General features: G+C 44.1%; 4 protein-coding genes across 4 annotated transcripts; all 4 read left to right on the top strand.

Moving 5' to 3' along the window:
• LOC8065847 (keratin, type II cytoskeletal 2 epidermal) lies at nt 2,703-3,350 on the top strand. Its single transcript, XM_002441283.1, has one exon. It carries the CDS (start codon nt 2,703-2,705, stop codon nt 3,348-3,350), a length of 648 nt encoding a protein of 215 aa, XP_002441328.1.
• Nucleotides 9,131-9,544, top strand: LOC8064197 (glycine-rich protein 2). Its single transcript, XM_002441281.1, has one exon. It carries the CDS (start codon nt 9,131-9,133, stop codon nt 9,542-9,544), a length of 414 nt encoding a protein of 137 aa, XP_002441326.1.
• On the top strand, nt 16,332-16,769 carry LOC110430477 (glycine-rich cell wall structural protein 2-like). The gene has a single exon (XM_021448184.1). The coding sequence runs from the start codon at nt 16,332-16,334 to the stop codon at nt 16,767-16,769; it is 438 nt and encodes a 145-aa protein (XP_021303859.1).
• On the top strand, nt 17,713-18,060 carry LOC8080060 (glycine-rich cell wall structural protein 2). Its single transcript, XM_002441279.2, has one exon. The coding sequence runs from the start codon at nt 17,713-17,715 to the stop codon at nt 18,058-18,060; it is 348 nt and encodes a 115-aa protein (XP_002441324.2).

The following is a 20,639-nucleotide window of genomic DNA, read 5'->3' as shown; positions in this document are numbered from 1 at the left end:
GGTTATATGTTTTGTAACAAATATAATAGTGGACTAAAGTCGCTCGACTCAAATAAAGCTGAAGCGTATGTTTTATCTATATCTAATATTAAATCTGACAATTATTTACTTTCATTCCTAACTCTAGCCTCCTAGTCTGTTTCTCTATTAGTCATCTCTCTCATATCATCTCTTCTTTGTTTTTACATGTGGTAAACATAGGCCCACATCGTAAATCTAAGTCATAGTGACAAAAGTGGACTCATGGTGAAGTCCAAGGGCCAATTGATTATATCATCAACCTCCAACAGATCGCTAGTCCGCGCGTCTAAGCCTAAGGTCATCTGCAATGGTTATCAAATAGCCTAGGAGGAATTCTATTGGCTCTCAATAGCACTTTACAAATAGCTAGCGAGATGACGTATAAAAATAATAAAAAAGTAGTACTCTCATTGGCTATCGAGGAGAGAGATCAAATAGCTAGCGACTTCCTAATAGCTAGCGACTCATAAATAGCTAATCTAGCACGATCTTCTAGAAATAACTCTCTCACAATACTCTCCACAATAGCTAGCGACTTTCTAATAGCTAGCGACTTTTTAAGCTAGCTATTTGCAAATTGCCATTGAGAGCCAATAACATTCTTTCTAGAGATCAAATAGCTAGTGATTTGAACACCATTGTGGACGCCCTAAGGGCTCGTGAGTCATGACGCGCGACACGTGTAAGCACATGGCTTGCCTTCCACCTTTCTTAGTCTGGTTGTTTGAGTCCCACAAACTTTGTAGCGCAGCGCATTACGGCATTACTCAGAATAACTAGTAGGAAAGTAAGATAAGATAAGTAGAACATAAAGCAAAAAATTTTGGAATAGCAGAACAGGAAATGAAAAAAAAATGAAGAAAAGGGAACCTAGCTAATCTCACCTCCTTCTATACCATAAAGAAAATAACCCAAGATTTTGACCCTAAAGAAAAAAATGTCTCTATTTAAAGATTTATCGACTTAGATGAAAAAATAACACTCCTATATTATTCAGTAAATGTTGGTTCTCATGGAAAAAAGGCATCGATGTCCTCCTCGGAGTCTCTTTTTCTTTTCAACAACTTAAAGTTACGGTGAGTGCAATCTAAGAAGTACTTATAGAAAAGGACTTGATGAAATTGAAATCATTCAAACTAAAAAACACAAATCTTCATATGAGCTGAAATATAGTATATAAAAAAATCAGTGCTCCTGATGAAAGAAAGGGAGACTTTTTTGGTTTGCGGCGTATTTTTTCTCGAGTTCACGTGACGCACTTTCCACTTTCTTAACTCCACAATAGGTGCATACATTTAATGAGCTGATCTCTAGCCAATTTTTATAGGATTATTAATCTTTTATTGCACGTAATATTTATTATGTGTCTTAGTGTACTATTTAGTTTAGTTAAAATAAAGTTGAGCCAATACCAACTAAATAAATCCATAAAAATAGCTAGGTTGGACAATGTAACCATATTAAGTTGTATGTGGTTCTGCGACGTATGAACATATTTATTGGTGTATAAAAAACATATGTGGTTTTATGTTCTAGATTTATAGTATATTATGTAACGTTCCTTCACCTCCCGCCACGTGCTTTATATGTTTTGAATGTGAAAATATTAAAATTATTTTATTGTTTTTTATAAAATTTGTGTTTCAAAACGACCCCTGTTTGTTTGGGTTCCAAGATAATAATAATAATAATAATAATAATAATAATAATAATAATAATAATAATAATAATAATAATAATAATAATAATAATAATAATAATAATAATAATAATAATAATAATAATAATAATAATAATAATAATAATAATAATAATAATGCCTTGTTAAGTTCGCGAAAAATTTTGTGGGTACTGTAGCATTTTCGTTTGTATTTGACAAATATTGTCCAATCATGGATTAACTAGGCTCAAAAGATTCGTCTCGTAAATTATAAACATGATGTGCAATTAGTTTTTGTTTTCGTCTATATTTAATACTCCATGCATACATCTAAAAATTCGATGTGATGAGAAATCTTGAAAATTTTTAGATTTTTGGAGAAACTAAGGCCTTAAAAAACTCCAGAAAGCCAAAACCTAGAAACTTCCGAACTTTGGCTTATGGATGCATGGAAGCTCTTTGGCTTTTGAAAAAAAATAGAAGCCTAGTTTGAAAATAGCCAAATGCTCAAATAAACGTGCCCTTAATCTATCTAGTCTATAGTTCTAGACCACACCGTGCAACTCCCAAGAGTTCAACGCCAACAATCGCCCCGGTGCAAAAAAAACATGTGTTCACCGAATCCGAGTAAGGCCTTGTTTAGTTTCCAAACAATTTTGCAAAACTTTTTAGATTCCCCGTCACATCAAATCTTTAGACGCATGCATGAAGTATTAAATATAGACGAAAATAAAAACTAATTGCACAGTTTGGTCGGAATTGACGAGATAAATCTTTTGAGTCTAGTTAGTACATGTTTGAATAATATTTGTCAAATACAAACGAAAGTGGTACTATTTCTATTTTGCAAAATTTTTTGGAACTAAACAAGGCCTAAGGAGTAGCGTTCGGGCACGCGCCGGCATCATGCTCCGGCGGACTACAAATACCAGCGCAATGCGGCACCAACAGGCGTGTCAGGCAGACGTCGTACAGTTCTATACTCCGTATTTGGAAAGGCAGCAACGCACGCGCTCCCGACATGGCTCTCCCGACGCGTCGTCGTCGTCCCGGTGCCCTCCTACTGCTCCTCCTCGTCGGCCTCGTCGCGCTCGCGGCGTCCTTCAGCTGCGCGCACGCAGTCCGACTCCCCGCCGCCCTTCAGGATGGCGACACCGAGGCCGCTGGTCACCAAGGACAAGCGGCACCGGCCGGCAGCGGAGCCGTGCCCCTCGAGCACGAGGTCGACGACAAGCAAGTCCACGAGCACGTCAGCGAGGGGGTCATGCTCTTGTCCTCCGGCAGCGGCGGCTCCGGCGGAGGGGGTTCTCGTTTTAGCAGCAGCGGATCGAGTGGCGGTTCTGGTTCTCGTTCCGGCAGTGGATCATCAAGCGGCGGTTCTCGTTCCGGCTCAGGTGGCGGTTCTGGTTCTCGTTCCGGCAGTGGATCATCAAGCGGCGGTTCTCGTTCCGGCGGCAGCGGGTCAAAGGGCGGCGGTTCCCGTTCCGGCGGTGGATCAAGAGGCGGTGGCTCTCGTTCCGGCGGCGGCTCGAGAGGCACCACGAACTATGATGATGATGATAGCGTGCTTGATGTGCTCGATTACGACGATTCGTCTGCCGGTGCCCGCGGCGGCGCTTGGAAGACGGGAGTCGCTGCCACGGTTCTTGCCGTCGCCTGGCTCTTGTAGATCTAGACACACGCGGACGCACTGCGTCGGGTGCCATGATCTCGATGGCATCGATCATCGTAGTATTTTTTTTAAATATCGATCATCGTAGTTATTACTCCCTCAATCCATCCCAAATTGTAAGTCGTTTGACTTTTTTTACCCTAAGTTTGACCACTCGTCTTATTCAAAAAAATTTATGCAAATATAGTCGAATTCTAAGTCATTTTGAAGAACTTTTATTAATAAACCATATACACAACAAAAAAAAGTGATATTTTGTATAAAACTTTAAATAAAACGAGCGGTCAAACTTGATATTAAAAAAATCAAACGACTTACAATTTGGAATGGATTGAGTAGTTTATTATATATAGGATGGCGACTCCATATAAGTTCAAATACCGATGTGCAGTGCAGGGCCATCCTTGTGTATATGGCAAACAATGAAACAAGTCGTGTCATATTGCTCATTAGTATGGTTTTTATGAACTATGGAAGTATCGACTACTTACTCTAGCAATAGGCACAATGTGTCTGCTAATATTCACCGAAATTGATCATACTCCCTTCCGTTCCCGAATTATCTGTCGTTGGAGGTACTCCTTCTATCCCAAGTTGCAAGTCATTCCAAGAATCTTGGAGAGTCAAAATGTTTTCATGTTTGCCCAAATTTATAGAGAAAAATACTAAGATTTGTAACGTAAAGTGAGTATATTATGAAAATATAATTAAGGTGGGTCATCGTGGAGGAGAGGGGGTCGCTGGCAAAGCAAGAGAAGGGAGGGGCGCTAATAAGGCTCAACGTCGATCTGCTCGGGAGACTGGTCAACGCTGTGCGAGGTCAGACCATGGCGTTCTACGCCTATGAGCGATAAAGTAACAATGGGATGAGAATAGGCAGAGGTGGGACGGGGTGACAAGATAAGACTGTAGTGATGAACGGTAGGTGTGGGATCCATGTACAGTAGCGTGGACGATAGATAATTCGGGACATGGTACTCTGCTAGAGCGACAGATTTTTTTTGATAAATGTACCTGTATTACCAGTTAAGGAAAACGTACAAATATGCATACAAACACAGGTACATACGAGGAGGATATATGGACAACTGTCCCACCTGACTTACACAAAGGCCCTTGGCAAAATAGCAAATTGTAAAAAAGTCCTTGGACCTAGTGTTTTCCGTCGTCGCTAGAAGCTTCTGCCATCGACCGCCGCCGTCGAATCCTCACCGGATCCCGCCGCCCTAGCAGGCCCAGGTCTGGAGAAGCACCATCGCAATGGAGCTTTGAGAAGAACCGCAGAAGCCACTCAACGCGGATGCCGGGATGATGACGATGAACAAGCATCACCCGGGGACACACCCCATGCTCCTCCAGACTTGGACCGAAGCTCGTCGACGACATGCGTCGCAGGAACACAAGCATGATCCACTCTCAAAAGCAACCACTTCTCTCACAGTTGTTAGAGCATCCTTGACGAAGGCCGCCACCGAAGCCATCACCACCGAAGTGACGAAGCCGCCGAAGACGACACAAACTCCTGTACAGACGACCTCCACATACTCTTCGCCAGCGCCGGAGCGGAGTGCCACCGAGACGGAGAGGAGCGCGAGAGGACCTTATTCCAGTAAGGCGCCGCCGTCGCCACCGCCTCGACGCCACCGCCACCGGACACCTAAACCTAGACCTACTAGAACCATCCCCCTGACCGGCGAGGGCACAACGGTCTCCAAAGGCCGACAAAGACAAGGAAGACCGCCGGCCTCGCCGGCACTCTCCTTTTCACCTCTCTCAAACAGTAGCAGCTAGAGAGTTCGAGAGGGGAAAAGGCGGACTAAGATCAGCAAGCAACCGGCCGCTAGAGCAGCAGCTGATAATACAGGATAGAAGGATTATGCAATAATGCAAACCTCGAGTTCTCAAAAACTGTGGACCAGTTGCTGTAGTTGACACTTGACAGCTTTGTTAACTCCTGCTGGCTTTGCTGATTGTTACGAGTATATAATAAAAGATTAGGAGGAGGAGAGTACGTACTAGAGGAATATTAAGGCGATGAGCACGTGGCTAATTGTAGAAGAACGACAAAGCGCATGTAACGCACACCTCGGCTAGTCCAGCCAGCTAACCACGCGGCTCAGCTGTCACTTGTCAGTTCGAATTGAGAAAAAAATATCGACGCCGAAGTGCTGAACTTTGTGCACGCATCGCTCTTCCAATTGAAAAAAGCGAAATCGAAACCGAACTTGTGGATCGGTAGGCACAGGCGCATGTGGCTGCGTAGCGCCACGGGCCCGTAAATCCCCCGCCCTGCCAAGTTTTGAGGAAGACGGTTGGAGGAGGGCGCCACGAAGCCACGTCTCTCGCCTCACCTATAGGCTGTGGCTGTCCTGCCGCAACATACCTCCTCGTCACGGGCGCTTTGCTTTCCCCATCTCCACCACCTCGACGCACCGCGCGCAGCCACCGCATCGGCGACGGCGATGAGGGGCGGGACGAGGCTGCTCTGCGCGCTAGCGCTGGCGCTGCTCTGCGTGGCCACCCACTTCCAGGGCGCATCCTGCAAAGGAGGACGAGGCGGCGGCGGCGGCGGCGGCGGGTCAGGAAGAGGTGGCGGCGGCGGCGGGTCGGGAAGAGGTCGCTCCGGCTCGGGCCGCCCGTTCCTCGGCGGGGTCGGTGCGGGCGCCGCCGCCGGCGTCGGCGCGAGGACGGCCGGAGGGGGGTCGCACGGCCACCACAGCGCCGCAGCGGGTGGCGCGGGCGGGCATGGCGTGTGGAGGGTGGCAGGAGCCGGCGCCGCCCTCACCGCCGCGGCGCTCGCCTGGTTCTGATCGTCGCGCGTGTTGGAGGCGCAATCCAGGTTAGATGGGGGTTGGTAGTACTAGCAGTTTAGTGGTAGCAGGCTAGCAGTAGCAGATCGGTGGAGGCATCATGTGTGTGAGTATGACGCCGTTCTGGGATCTGAACTGTCATTGCGAGTATCTTGTGCAGTAATAGAGTGTTAGGGATTAGGATTACCTAGCTGTGCAGTAGGGTGAGTTTACGATTTCTTGTTGAGTATAATTCCCGACCACGTATGAATAAGCAGAGGAGTTCATGGTTTGCGTGCGTGAATGAATTCAAATCTATCTGCAAGACTGCATTGGTCTCTGGTTCCAAGTTGTGACTTGGTAGAATTGGGGACTTCACTCTATTATCAGTACTAGTAGATTCTTTATTTCTTTTGGTTTGAGATGATTTGGGCAAATTATGAGAACTGGAACCGTGCTGGAATAGCTGCAAAACCATGTGGGAAGTTTGGATCGTGGTAGCAACTCTTATATGGACTAAATTGACGAGATTATGACAAGTTCTTCACTTGGTTTTCTTAAAAGGGAGATGCAAATGTGCTGTACTTTTTGGGGATTTCATTCGTTTGATTCTCTTGGCGTTGCATAGCATCGGGATTTTGGATGTTTCTATGTGTCGGCGCCCTCCGTGAATGCAGGAGCGACTCACTAAATAGCGAACGATTTGAATCTAGCGAACGATCAAACAGCCTCCACGACTTTCCTTTTTTGGCAAAAAAAGAAATCCCGCAATTTTCTATTTTTGGAAAGTTTTCTATTTTAGGCAAAAAAAATCGCTACTTTTCTTTTTTGAAAAATTGTACTCACAACTTTTACGTAAAACTTATGGAACAAACTTTTACGTATAACTTATATACATGACTTTAATATATACCTTCGCTGTGACAAAGTTACACACATAACTTATACATATAACTTACTACATGATAAAGTTATGCGCACAACTTTTATCTATAATATTTTATGGAACAAGTTTATCAATATAATTTATGACGAGACAATTTAGCGAACGTTCAAAAAAGTTAAAATTAAAACTTAAGCATATAATTTAATTAAACCAATTTAAGCACAAAATATAATAAATCAAATAGTTTTGCAAAAATTTAGACATAAAAGATAATAATTATAAGTTAATATCTACTAGTTACATGTAGAAAGTTAGATATAAAATTTGTGTACAAAAAGTTAGATATAAAAGTTACGTGCAGAAGTTAATAATTATAAAATTTACATCTAGCATTTTAAAATAAATGTTTTATTTTTATATGATATCAGCGGTGGTTATGGAAAAACACGCTAGAAGAGGAGGTAGTTTGAACCTTTGTTACATCAAATCTAAGTGAACGATCGCCCAAATAAAATAAGGGTTGACAACATATATAAAAAGAAAAAATTGATAGACTTATATAAAAAATAAAAAGAGAAAAAAAGGCAAAAGAAAAATTAAAAATGTTTTATAACTTTTGTGCTTCAAAGTTTTGGCATAAGTTGTAAGTTATATGGTATAATAAGTCATATGGTGATAAGTTTTACAAAGTGTTATACCAAGTTGTTAGTATAACTTATAGAAGTAAGTTATATTCTATAACATATATGTATAACTTAGTCACCTTCTAAAAATGGAAAGTTGTGGAAATTATCATTTCCAAATAAGGAAAGTTGCGGGAGTAGCTGATGATTCGCTGGATTCGTTACTGGTGAACGACCGTGGAATTGGATTTGGGGCACCACTTGCGAGTTGCGAGCCGCCGCGTTCTGGGAAGCAACCTGTGACCTCACTCCAGCACCACCAGGTCACCAATGAGCATGGGAATTATTTTTGTATAGGATGTAAAACTGGTTCGTAGTCAGGTATATAGGGTGTTGGCTGACATCATGTATAGGATGAAAAGCTGTATGATCAATGAGGGCAAACTCAGAAAATAGGATTAACTTTTACGGGTTATATGCGGTAGCTCGTGAAATTATTAAGTCTATTTGTGTACTCGCGGGACAAATCCACCTACATCCGTGGCATAAAAAAAACAATGAAAAAAGGTATCTCAGGAAAGGCTGTGTGGATTTCAATGATGGTTCTTTTACTTAGCGAATGTAAAGCACCTATTTGTTTGAACAAAAACCTGAATGGATATGGTGGATTAGCGGAGGAAGTATGTGCTAAAATTATACTCCCTCCATCCCAAATTATAAGTCATTCCAAGAATCTTAGAGAGTCAAACTTTTCAAAGTTTGACCAAATTTATATGATAAAATAATAATTATTAACTAAATATCATTAGATTCTTCCTTAATTATATTTTCATAGTACACTCATTTTACGTTACAAATCTTAGTATTTCACTCTATAATTTTGGTCAAACGTGAAAATGCTTTGACTCTCCAAGATTTTTGGAATGACTTACAATTTGGGATGGAGGGAGTATTGAGCTGTATCTTCTAGTGCTGATGTGCACTACATAGCCGTACGTGATGAACTTTTTTTTTCACGTTTTCTTGGGCCATTGTCGGATTATGTATAGGAAGCTTGGCTTGTTAGAAGAATAGATTAGGGCAATTAATAAGAATAGAGATAGAACCTTAGATATATAATAGATTTAGAGTCCTACTCAGACATGTATTGAAATTTACTAGAAATGTATGAATCATACTATATAATGAACATAGACAAGTAACCTAAGGACAAGTCAAAAACCATTCCACTGATTTGGCATGGCTCACATTATGTTGTCACGTAATTAGAACTGTGGCCTACCTAATATTTGGCGGGCAAGTTTGATAACCAACAAACATGTGCTTAAAATAATGCAAACTTCACAATTGCACTGATGGAATTTAGCCCGATTTTTAAGAGAAAAAATTATCTTGGTTTCGTCTAGTGAACTCGACAACGGTTATCCAGGCAGCGTTCGTACGTCGCAGCAACACCGTGTCCACGTGCGCACGACCAGCATGGCTCTCCCGCCGTGCCGCGCCAGCGTGCTCCTGCTCGTTGCCCTCGCGCTGGCGGCGACGATGGTCTTCAGCTCCGCCGACGCGGTCCCAGCCCCCGCGGCCCTTGAGGCGGCTCAGGAAGCCGCGGCGGCTGACGGGGCACAGGCACAGGCCCCCACAGGCAGCGACGATGCCATGCCGGTCGAGCATGTCGTCGTCGTTGACAAGCGCGGTGGTGGAGGCGGCGGCGGCCGTGGTGGCGGAGGAGGCGGAGAAGGTGGAGGTTCCGTCGGCGGCTCAAGAGGCTGGGGCTTTGGAGGCGCTGGGTACCACGGTCACGGCCACAAGTCGGCGGCCTCCAGTGGCCGCGATGGCGCCTGGAAGGTGGGCGTCGCCGCCTCGGTTCTGGGCGCCGCCGCCTGGCTGCTGTAGGAGAGCAGAGGACCGGCCGGCCGGGGCACTAACTAGTGGTTGGCATCGCACTAGCTTGTTGTGTCGTCATTTTCATCGTAGTTACGTTTAGCATGCATACCGTGTAGATTTTGGGAGTAGTTTAATTTTTTATTTTTATTTTTTATTTGCGAGGGAGTATTTTAATTTAGTCATCCGGTGGTTGGTTATTGAAGCTTATTACTACTAGCTAGCAAGCGAATAGCGCGCGATTGCGTTTTTGTGTGCGTGGAGTTGCTTTTGATTAATTGAATTAGTGATACGGGACTTTGACATTTACATGGGGCAGGCGTGGAAACAAACCATGGTCGTAAGATCACGTGTTTGGATCGGCTTGGATCGATGTAATAATCGAATCGAAATTTGAAACATATAGATCTACTTAGCGTTTTACTGTAATTAGCAGAGCTTGTTGCGTGGTAAATCCTGGCACGAAATTAACATGGGAACGACGTGTTAGTTGGATCAAGATAGGCCTTGTTTACTTCCAAAAATTTTACAAAATATGAATAGTACCACTTTCGCTTGTATTTGACAAATATTATCCAATCATAGACTAACTAGATTTAAAAGATTTGTCTCGTAAATTATATAAACTGTGTAATTAGTTCTTTCTTTTATCTATATTTAATGCTCCATGCATGTGTCACAAGATTCGATGTGACGGGAAATATGAAAAATTTTACAAAATATTTTCGTAACTAAACAAGGTCTAATAATAATCAGATAACTCTAACTATATACGTAAGTATATATCATCAGGTAGAGCTGAGACAGTGGGGCCAGCACGGCCACGCTCTTTAGGTACGCAAGACACGCCGTGACATACGGCACGATCGGCCCGAGCACAACCATGGCACGCCGACATGTTTTCAGGTTGTGCTGGCCTAAGCACGACTCTTAAAATATCTTTACTAGTTTTATTTTTTCCTTGCGCTATCAAATATTTATATCTTGTGTGCATTATTTTAATAAAAAATTTAATAATTTTCATAATCTACTGAAGAATTAGATGAGAGGTACTATAGTAAATGCTAGAAAATTGTATTGTTAGTTGTAGAAATGTCTACATGCTATATTTTTGTGTCGTGCCAACCCAAGCACGGCCCAAAATACGGGCCAGACCATGTAGCCCGCCGTGCCGACATTTTAGGCACGACACGGCCCTTGTGTTTGTGTCGTGCTGGCATGATCCAAAATATTTCATACTATGCCGTGCTTCAGATCATGCCAAAAGACCGTGCCTTGACCCACCCTCAAATGACACGGCCAAGTGCCTTGACCCACCCTCAAATGACACGGCCAAGTCCCAGCTCTTCCATCGACCCACCCTCAAATGACACGGCCAAGTGCCTTGACCCACCCTCAAATGACACGGCCAAGTCCCAGCTCTACCATCAGGAGAGGCCTTTCCAAGTACTGCCTCAGTCTCAAAATAAGTGTTATTTTCGCTTCTAAAAATAATTTTAACTAAATATATAACAAAAAATATTAATATTTATAGTATATAATTAGTATAATTGGAAAGATTTTTAAGTCTAGTTTTTTAACGAATTTATTTAGAGATATAAATATTATAAGTATTTTCTACTAATCTAGTCAAATTTATGACATAAAAATCTAAAACGATATTTTTTTTGGGACAGAGTGAGTATCAGGCAATTTCTAAGAGAGAGGCCTTGTTTAGTTCCGAAAACTTTTCAGTTTTCGGAACTGTAACACTTTCGTTTTTATTTGACAAACATTATCCAATCATAGAGTAACTAGGTTTAAAAGATTCATCTCGTGATTTACAGATAAACTGTGTAATTAGTTTTTATTTTTGTCTATATTTAATACTTCATGCATGTGACGTAAGATTCGATGTGACGGAGAATCTTGAAAAGATTTTGGTTTTTAGGGTGAGCTAAACAAGGCCAGAGTGAGAAAGAGAGAAAGAAGCAGACGGCGTGGCGTCGTACGAAAATATCAGCGTGACAAGCAGGTGGCACATGATCGTGTCCCGAGCGCTCTCACAATCCCGTCCAGCCGCGTCCTCTCCCTGTCGCCCTCCTTGCTCTAGCCACTTTGCTCCAACTCCAGCCAGCGCGCAGGCACAGCCACCGCACCGAGGAGGCGAATCAAGGGAGAGCGCAAGGCCATGAGACGCGGGACGAGGGCGCTATGCGCGATGGCGCTGGCGCTGCTGCTCTGCGCGGCCGTGCACTTCCAGAGCGCTTCCTGCCTCGCCAGTGGAGGAGGCGGTGCTAGGGGTGGAAGCTTCGGAGGCGGTGCTAGGGGTGGAAGCTTCGGACGCGGTGGTGGAGGAGGCGGCGGTGGGAGGGCAGACGGCGGCGCCGCCGGCTCCTCCGGCTCCGTGCCCCGCGGCATTGTCGGCAGGGGGCCCGAGGACGGCCGCCAACGCTGCAGTAGCGTGGAACGTCGTCCACGGGGCCCGGAGCGCCGCGGCTGACGCGAGCGGCGGCCGTGGCGCATGGAGGGTGGCGGGCGCCGCTGGTGCCGCACTCGCCGCGGCGGCGGTCATCGTCTGACGAGGATCGGCCGGACCTGCTTGCTGATCGCACGCACGCATGCAGTCACGGTGTGGATGCGTAATAATAATCCAAGGTTAGCCCTACTAGCCGCCGGGTGAGTTAACTTATATTAGCATAAGCAGCAGCAGTATATATGTAGCCGGGTGAGTTATTAGCTTATTAAGCAGCAGCAGTACTATATGTGTAGCCGGGTGAATACGTACTAGGAGATCGGTGGATACATGTGTTAGTACTTAGCATGCGGTTCTGGAATCTATCTGCGCACAAGTCGCTGTGGAATTGTGGATTAGTACAATCGAGTTCGTCAAACTTTTACCATGAGTCATCGTCATGGTCACGCGAAAGCCCTGTTCGTGAAACTCTCGTAGTATGTACTATCGGTTCATGATCTCACCTGCTCTCTTGGCAAGCATTGAAATCATCATGGACATTAGTATGCTTTCAAAGGCTGTCTGCAATTTGGATCGTGGCGCTAGCTCAGCAGCTATATATGATCACTACTAATTATTGGAAACAAGAGAAATGTGCTGGGTTTTCCTACACAAAAACCCGTCCCCAGGCCCCACCATAATTCCGCGGACACTTCCACCACTACTTAGAAACTCGAATTGCTCTATGTGATAATTTTTTTTGTACGTTTTTTCATACGTACATAAAAATATGATTATTCTATCGGTTTCTAAATATCTCCATAGAAAAATATTTTCACACACAAGAATTCGAGTTTCCGGTGGTACACGGCGGCCTGCACGTCTAGGACTTGTTGCTGTCACTGGCTGGCACTGGAGGCTGCCGCTTGCCCTGCGTTATCATTTGAGGTAGTCTGGCAGGGGCACAGTCGCACAGAGCTGCTAGCCAACTCACCCACCGTAGCCAACTCTGGCCAACTCACTCACCGTAGCCAACTCTGGCCAACTCACTCACATAGTCACATCTTGTCTAGGCCTTGTTTAGTTTTAAAAAAAATTGTAAAATGTTTTAAATTTTTCGTTATATTAAATCTTGCGGCACATATATAGAGTATTAAATATGGAAAAAGTCTACTTAGCTCCCTGAAGTATTGACCTGTGTCTAACCTAGACCCCCAACTACAAAACCGGGTATTGAACGCCCTAAAAATTGGTAAACCAGACAAGGAACCCCCTAGGGCGGTTTGGGAGGGCTGGTTTGCTGACGTGGCGTCCAGCGTGTGAGCGGTTTGACACGGTGGCGCATGTGATGCATTCTAGGTGTGCTGATTCGGACTGGCTAGTAAGTAGACTTTTTCCTATTAAATATAGATTAAAAATTTGTGAGACAAATCTTTTGAATCTAGTTAGTCTATGATTAGATAATATTTATCAAATACAAATAAAAGTGTACAATGCCTATTTTGCAAAACAAATTGGAACTAAACAAGACCTTAGTTCACGATTTTTTTGATGCGGTTATACATTTATAACTATAGTAATTCATGTCTAATTATGGATTAATTAAATTTAAAATATTCTCTAGCAAAATATATGCAAACTGTATAACTAATTATTTTTTAATCTATATTTAATATATATATATATATATATATATATATATATATATATATATATATATATATATATATATATATATATATATATATATATATGTCTAAATATTCGATCTGATGCAACGAAAAATTTTTGGTTGTACCACCATGTGAACATGCATGAGTACGCGTCGTGGCCTGGTGGGTGCACGTTTGGCAACGAGCTGATTTTAGGTCTTGTTGTCACGTGTATGGTTATGAGAAATATATACTAGCTCCGCTCTAAATTATAAAACGTTTAATTTTTTATCTTAAGTTTAATCACTCATCTTATTAAAAAAATTACTAATATAATTGAATTTAAAATATTTTTGAAGAATTTTTATTGGCAAATTAAGCTACCATAAAAGAATTGATATTTTACGCAAATTTTTGAATAGAACGAGTAATCAAATTCATTATAAAAAAGTTAAACGTATTTGTTTTAGAATGGATTGAGTACGCAATATCGGACGTTGGAAGTGACATTTTATCCCATGTGTATGTTATAAAAAAATAGTACATGCTGTATAGAACAGCATGTGAAAAGCAATCTATTTATCTACGGTGAAACTGAGGATAAATGGTTCCAAGCGCTTTCTTTAGACCTTATTATTGCTTTCATTATTGTTAAGGCCTTGAGGGCGTGTTTGAATACCATGAGTTAATTATTAGCTAGCTAATTTTATCTTAAATTAGATCTAGTACATCTAAATAAGAGAACTAATAGGTAAACTAATTCTTTACTTCAGTTTTAAACTAGTCATTAGCCAACTAGCTAGTCAACCACAACTAATTTAATTAGGCTAACGTGTACTCAATCCATATCAAATTATAAGATATTTAATTTTTTTAACACTAAGTTTGACCACTTATCTTATTCAAAAAATTATATAACATATTTTTTTTATTGTGGCTTGATTTATTAATAAAATTTCTTCATAAAAAACATAAATTTAATTATGTTTGCACAAAATCTTTAAATAAAATAAGTGGTTAAATTTAGAATAAAAAAATCAAACGTTTTATAATTTGGGATAAGCATGTCCTAAAACACCGCACAAAAGCGCACCAGAGTAGTAGTGTACGTCAACGCATGAAACTATAATTTCACAAGAACCAAAATCTCGTGCTAAGCTCTAGAATATCAGAGATATTCTGCCACATATACGTGCCCTTGAATCGACAGGTTATTTGTGGTTGCCATGCAGAGCGTCCACCCACGCCACACACGAAGCAACGTTTTATAGATACGAGGTTTTCGTACGGATCGTCGGCTCGCTCTCGGACTCTCGGTCCACCGGTAGTTCAGTATCATCAAATCACTCTCGGGTTCGCCGTTTCGATCGAGGTGTGCACGATCTCGGGCCGGGGTTGCACGCAGCACACGGCTAGCGGTCTCGCTAGACCAGCCGGCCGGCAAGCGGCAACCGCCCAAACGCAGCAGCGACCCCACATGATCCACCGAAAGCAGCAGATCCAATTCTCCAAACTCCGAAGCAAACACGGCGTGTCATTTGTCGACAAGTATGTCAGCCGGGACGAGGTGTAGGGTCGGACACTTCTGCGGTTCTGCCCTCCATTCATGATTTTTTTTTTCGAGTATGGCCTTGTTTAGTTCCGAAAAGTGAAAAGTTTTCGGTACTGTAGTATTTTCGTTTGTTTGTGACAAATATTATCCAATTATGAACTAACTAGAATCAAAAGATTCGTCTCGTGATTTACAGCTAAACTGTGTAACTAGTTTTTGTTTTCATCTATATTTAATGTTTCATGCATGTGCCACGAGATTCGATGTGGCGGGGAATCTTGAAAACTTTTTGATTTTCAGAGTGAACTAAACAAGGCCATATATTGGAGTATAGGAGTACTATATAATGAATGAACATAATCAGGTAGGCCAAAGGGTAAGTCACACCATTTCAATATTTTCCCACATGACTTACAATATGTTATCACCTGATCAGAAACTATAGCCTACCTAATGTGTGGCGAGCAAAGTTTGATAACCAACAAAACATGTGCTTAGATAATGCAAACTTCACAGTTCCACTTGATGGATAGCTAAACTATTGAAAAAATTGCCTAGACAAAGCTCCTTTGGGGTAAAGGCCGGGATCTCCATTGTGGTAAAATAAGTATGGAATTTTCTTGGGGAGAAGGACTCGCTTGTGGTATGAGTATGGAATGTTCTTTTGTTTGACAAAAGAAGCGCTTGAAATCCCAGTAGAGGACTCGGCCCTCCTGTTTCATTTAGGCCTTGTTTAGTTCGCAAAAATTTTCAAGATTCCTCGTCACATCGAATCTTTGGTCGCATGCATGGAGCAGTAAATATGAACGAAAATAAAAACTAATTGCACAGTTTACCTGTAATTTGTGAGATGAATCTTTTGAGCCTAGTTACTCCGTGATTAGACAATGTTTGTCAAATAAAAACGAAAATGTTACAGTAGTCAAAAACCAAAACTTTTGCGAACTAAACAACGCCTTAAAAAATAAAAAAAAGGTGCTAGGCTTCAGCCTCCGGTCCAGGCATTCCTCCGCTAGACCGCTACACTACACCTACAAATACTGAGGCACCCCGCAGACCGCCAAGCCGCCAACACACACGGCTCTCAAGTCTCAACAATCTCTCGCCAGTCGCCAAGGCCGCGTTCGTACGTCGCAACACTGTGTCCGCGTGCGCACCGGCATGGCTCTCCCGCCGCGCCGCGCCGGCGTGCTCCTCCTCGTTGCCCTCGCGCTCGCGGCGATCGTCTTCAGCTCCGCCGACGCGGCCCGAGTTCCAAAGGCCCTTGAGGTCCAGGAAGCCTCGGCGGCTGACGGACGACAGGCACAAGCTCCCACAGGCAGCGACGACGACGCCATGCCGGTCGAGCATGTCGTCGTGGTCGACAAGCGCGGCGGTGGTCATGGCGGCGGCGAAGGAGGCGGTGGTCATGGCGACGCAGGAGAAGGCGGCGGTCATGGCGGCGAAGAAGGTGAAGGATCAAGAGGCTTTGGAGGCGTCGGGTACCACGGGTACGGGAGTGGCCGGGGCCCCAATTCGGCGTCCAGTGGCCGCGTCGATGGCGTCTGGAAGGTGGGCGTCGCCGCCTCGGTTCTGGGCGCCGCTGCCTGGCTGCTGTAGGAGAGAGCCGTGGGCCCGTCCGGTCATGGCACTAACGAACTGATGGCACCGCGCACTTCGTAGTTACGTTTAGCATGCACGTACGACTGAATTCAGGAGTAGTTTATATAGTTATCCGGTAGTTGGTTGAAGGCTCACCTTACTACTAGTATTAGCGTTAGCGATTGTGTATTTTTGTTGTCTGCATGCAAATGTCTGATTAATGGATGGATTCCAGCATACGCGTGGGAACCAGCATGCCTCGTCCTGGACCGGCTTGATGCATTGCGTGGTTAAACCTGGGACGACGGCACGAAGCAAGCTCAACGTGTGTTCGTTTTGCGTCAATCAATAATCACAAAATTGTACGATGCCATCAGGAGAGAGTTTTACTGGAACTGATCAATCTGCTCCACCTAACTAGGAGTCCACGTGCGAAACCAACTAAATTTTATAGCTTGGCAGCTTCTGCGTTTTTTCCCACCAGTACGCAGCACGCAGGGGGAAAAAAACAAAAAAAAAAGCATACGGCGCGGCCGCGGCGTCCTACGAAAATATCAGCCGTGACATGCGCGCGGGCGCGGCACATGATCGTGCTTCGTGCAGCTAGCCAGCTACAGTGCTCCACAGACCATAAAAAGTAGGTCGAGGCGAGCCCCGGCCGACCGCCGCATTAACGTCGGAGACCCTTACTCCTGGGCCCTGGAAGTGCCCAAAAGCAGGGAGTAGTAGCGCGCCACGACGCCACGCCTCTCGCCTGTCCACCCGTAACCGGCAAAGCCAACAGCAATCAAGCTTGTGAACGCCTCCCGTCCTCTCCCTCTTGCCCTCCTTGCTCCCGCCACTTGCTCCAACTCCATCCAGCGAGCCACCGCACCGAGAGGCGAGAGGAGGCGAAGGAGCTAGCTAGCGCGGCGATCGAGGAGGATCGGAGGAGCTGCCGGTGCATGCGTGCGTGCGTGCTATGACCATGAGACGCGGAACGAGGCCGCTATGCGCGCTGGCGCTGGCGCTGCTCTGCGTGGCGGCGCACTTCCAGGGCGCTTCCTGCCGGAGCGGCCGCGGCAGCGGGGCAAGAGGCGAAGGCGGTGCTAGCTTCGGAAGAAAGGGTGGCGGAGGCGGAGGCGGAGGCGGGGGCTCCGGCGGAAGGAGGGGCGGAGCCGGCGGCGGCAGCGCGAGGACCGCCGCTGCCTCGGGAGCGTCGAACATCAACGGGCGCCGCAGCGCCGCGGCGGCTGGCGTGAGCGGCGGCCATGGTGGAGCGTGGAAGGTGGCGGGCGCCCTCGCCGCGGCGGCGATCATCGCCGTCTGATCAGGCGGCCGGCCTGGCCTGCTGCGTGCTGATCGCACGCGCGTCGTCACGGTCACAGTGTGGAGTTTATCATGGTCAGGCAGGCAGGTGTGGCAAATTCACTGCTGCAGTGGTGGTGCAGCCTGCAGAGTACGCCCAGAACCTCAAAGTTCAGAGCTGCGTACGAAAATGTTCGTTCACTGCATTGCTAGTTTGCTACAACGTTGCATGCTACTGCTACTGTCGTCTGTAATCTCTTTGAAAGAACTGTCGTTCATGATCTAACATGTTCTTTTCGCAAGCATCCCAAATCAGAAATCACCATGGACATTATTATTGTTATGTCTTCAAAGGCTGTGTGCAACTTGGATCGTGGCGCTAGCCCATCAGCTGTGAATGTGATCTACTACTATTTGATGACGAGATTATGACAGATTAGTTGGTTTCCCTACAAGACGAGACTAGAGGAGACGAGACGTCGAGAACAAAATTTGCTGCAGAATCGTCCGCTATAACTTAGGCCTTGTTTAGTTCGCAAAAATTTTCGGTTTTGGCTACTGTAGCACTTTCGTTTTTATTTGATAAACATTGTCTAATTATGGAGTAACTAGGCTCAAAAGATTCATCTCACAAATTACAGGTAAACTGTGCAATTAGTTTTTATTTTTATCTATATTTAATGCTCCATGCATGCGACCAAAGATTCGATGTGATGGAGAATCTTGAAAATTTTTGCGAACTAAACAAGGCCTAATTCTTTTCGGGTCCAATTGATTCTCTTGCCGTTCAATGATGAGCGTCGAGATTTTCCACCCGTCAGTGTCAAGTTGCCGCCGGCAAGCGGCAAATGCAGGGGAGGGGGGAGCGGAGCACCTCGCACGTAGTGGTCCACTCCAGCGACGCCAGCTTTGCTACCGTTCGTCGAATACTTCTGCGGCGGCCTGTACACCATACACGCCAGTACGCTACGTGCCAAAGGCTCCCCATAGTTGCTGTCACCGGCACTAGAGGCTGCCGTTTATCTCACTGGCATTTGAGATTTCTTTCGAACAAATTATTTCAACCACGCTTTAAATCAAAGCTGGGAGTGTAACGCTTGAGAAAAAAATAGATAAAGAAAAAAAGGTAAAAAATAATTAAAAATAAAAAATTACTATAGCCCGACGCTACCGTACCACGGTCTACAGTTCCACGTCCGATTCTTCTCCTACCACGAGTCGGTGTTTTCCTGTTTATCCCAACCTAGTCACGAACCGCCGTCATTCTTCTTACACACGAAAGAGAGAAAGGAGAAGAGGGAAGAGGAGAAGAGGGCCTAGGGTTTTGCCGCTGCCATCGTCGCGTCGTCGGTCATCCGTGGTGTCCGTTCTTCCTCCCGCAGAAACACGGTTAGGATCTATCTCGTATCTTTGCTGTCCCATTGATCCACCATGTCCCTTTGCTGTTCATGAGAGCTTAGCCATGTTTGGCGTAGATCGGAATACACAAGGCTTTTGTGGCGGCAAGGATCGCGGCGAGTTAGATCTGAGAGGATAGAAAGATAAAAAGACGGAGAAGAAGGAGTAGACGCCGGGAGTTTCGGCGTCGTGCTTGCTATGGTTCCCTAGGTGAGAAGCCAAATATTAATTCTCTTTATCTGAACAAGTTTTGCAGAATAAAGCGCTTATTTAGATTGGGTTTAGTGGAGAAATTCTCGAAGTTAATTTTGTTCATTCTGAAATTCTCGTTAGACTGAGCAGTCCCTGTTCATCGTAATGATAGGGCATTTTAGTGGCTTTAATAAATTTTGGGGCTATGAATAAAGTTGTAGAGGACTTCAATATCTTTCTTTGGACGCCAAGAACTCTGTCATAGCAGTTATAATTTGTGAGATATCTATTTTTCAATCTGACTGTTTTCCAGTGACAAAAATTTGGACAGTTTTTGGATCTAAGCAGTTTTTGACCCTGTTAATGAAATAATTAGGTCTTTGATTATTAAATTCTAGAATTTTTGTTAAGCTTCCTAGATTAGTAAAGTTTGTAATTTTTGAATAAGTATATCTCTAATTATGAATTTTTGAAGTTCGATGTTCTGTTTTGAATGTCAGAAATATTTAGTTGTGTTCTATGGTTAGTTATACTATCTTGGAGACCTCTGATGCAAAACCTTTCAATACAAAAAGTTGTATATAACAGTAAATTGTGGTAATTTTTGGATGTGTAGTCTATTGTGTATGAAAAAAAGAAGAGTTTGTGCTGCTGTCATGAACGGTAGCCTGCACGGTATGCTTACATATCAGGTTTGGGTGCACTCTAGTCTGTATTTACTTTTGTACTGTCTTGTATGTTGGTGTATGTACTGAGTGTTACTTGTGATCAGGTGGTAGCACTTCAGAACGTCACTAGTGATTTTGTTCTCCTTCAGTAAAGAGGCAAGTGAATGTAGCGGTGGTTTGCTACTGTTTGGGCCTTTTATTTTCATCACCTACAGTTTATTGTCTATAAGAATGTTATTCCTCTAATATCTAAAATTTATGATCTTGATATATTTAGTATTAGTTAAATTATGGTCTTATTTAAGTACTTATGGTGATGGTATTATTTCATATTGTTATTTCT

The sequence above is a fragment of the Sorghum bicolor genome, chromosome 9, assembly GCF_000003195.3.
Source record: "Sorghum bicolor cultivar BTx623 chromosome 9, Sorghum_bicolor_NCBIv3, whole genome shotgun sequence".
Classification (NCBI taxonomy): domain Eukaryota; kingdom Viridiplantae; phylum Streptophyta; class Magnoliopsida; order Poales; family Poaceae; genus Sorghum; species Sorghum bicolor.
This window is presented reverse-complemented; position numbering and strand designations above follow the sequence as displayed.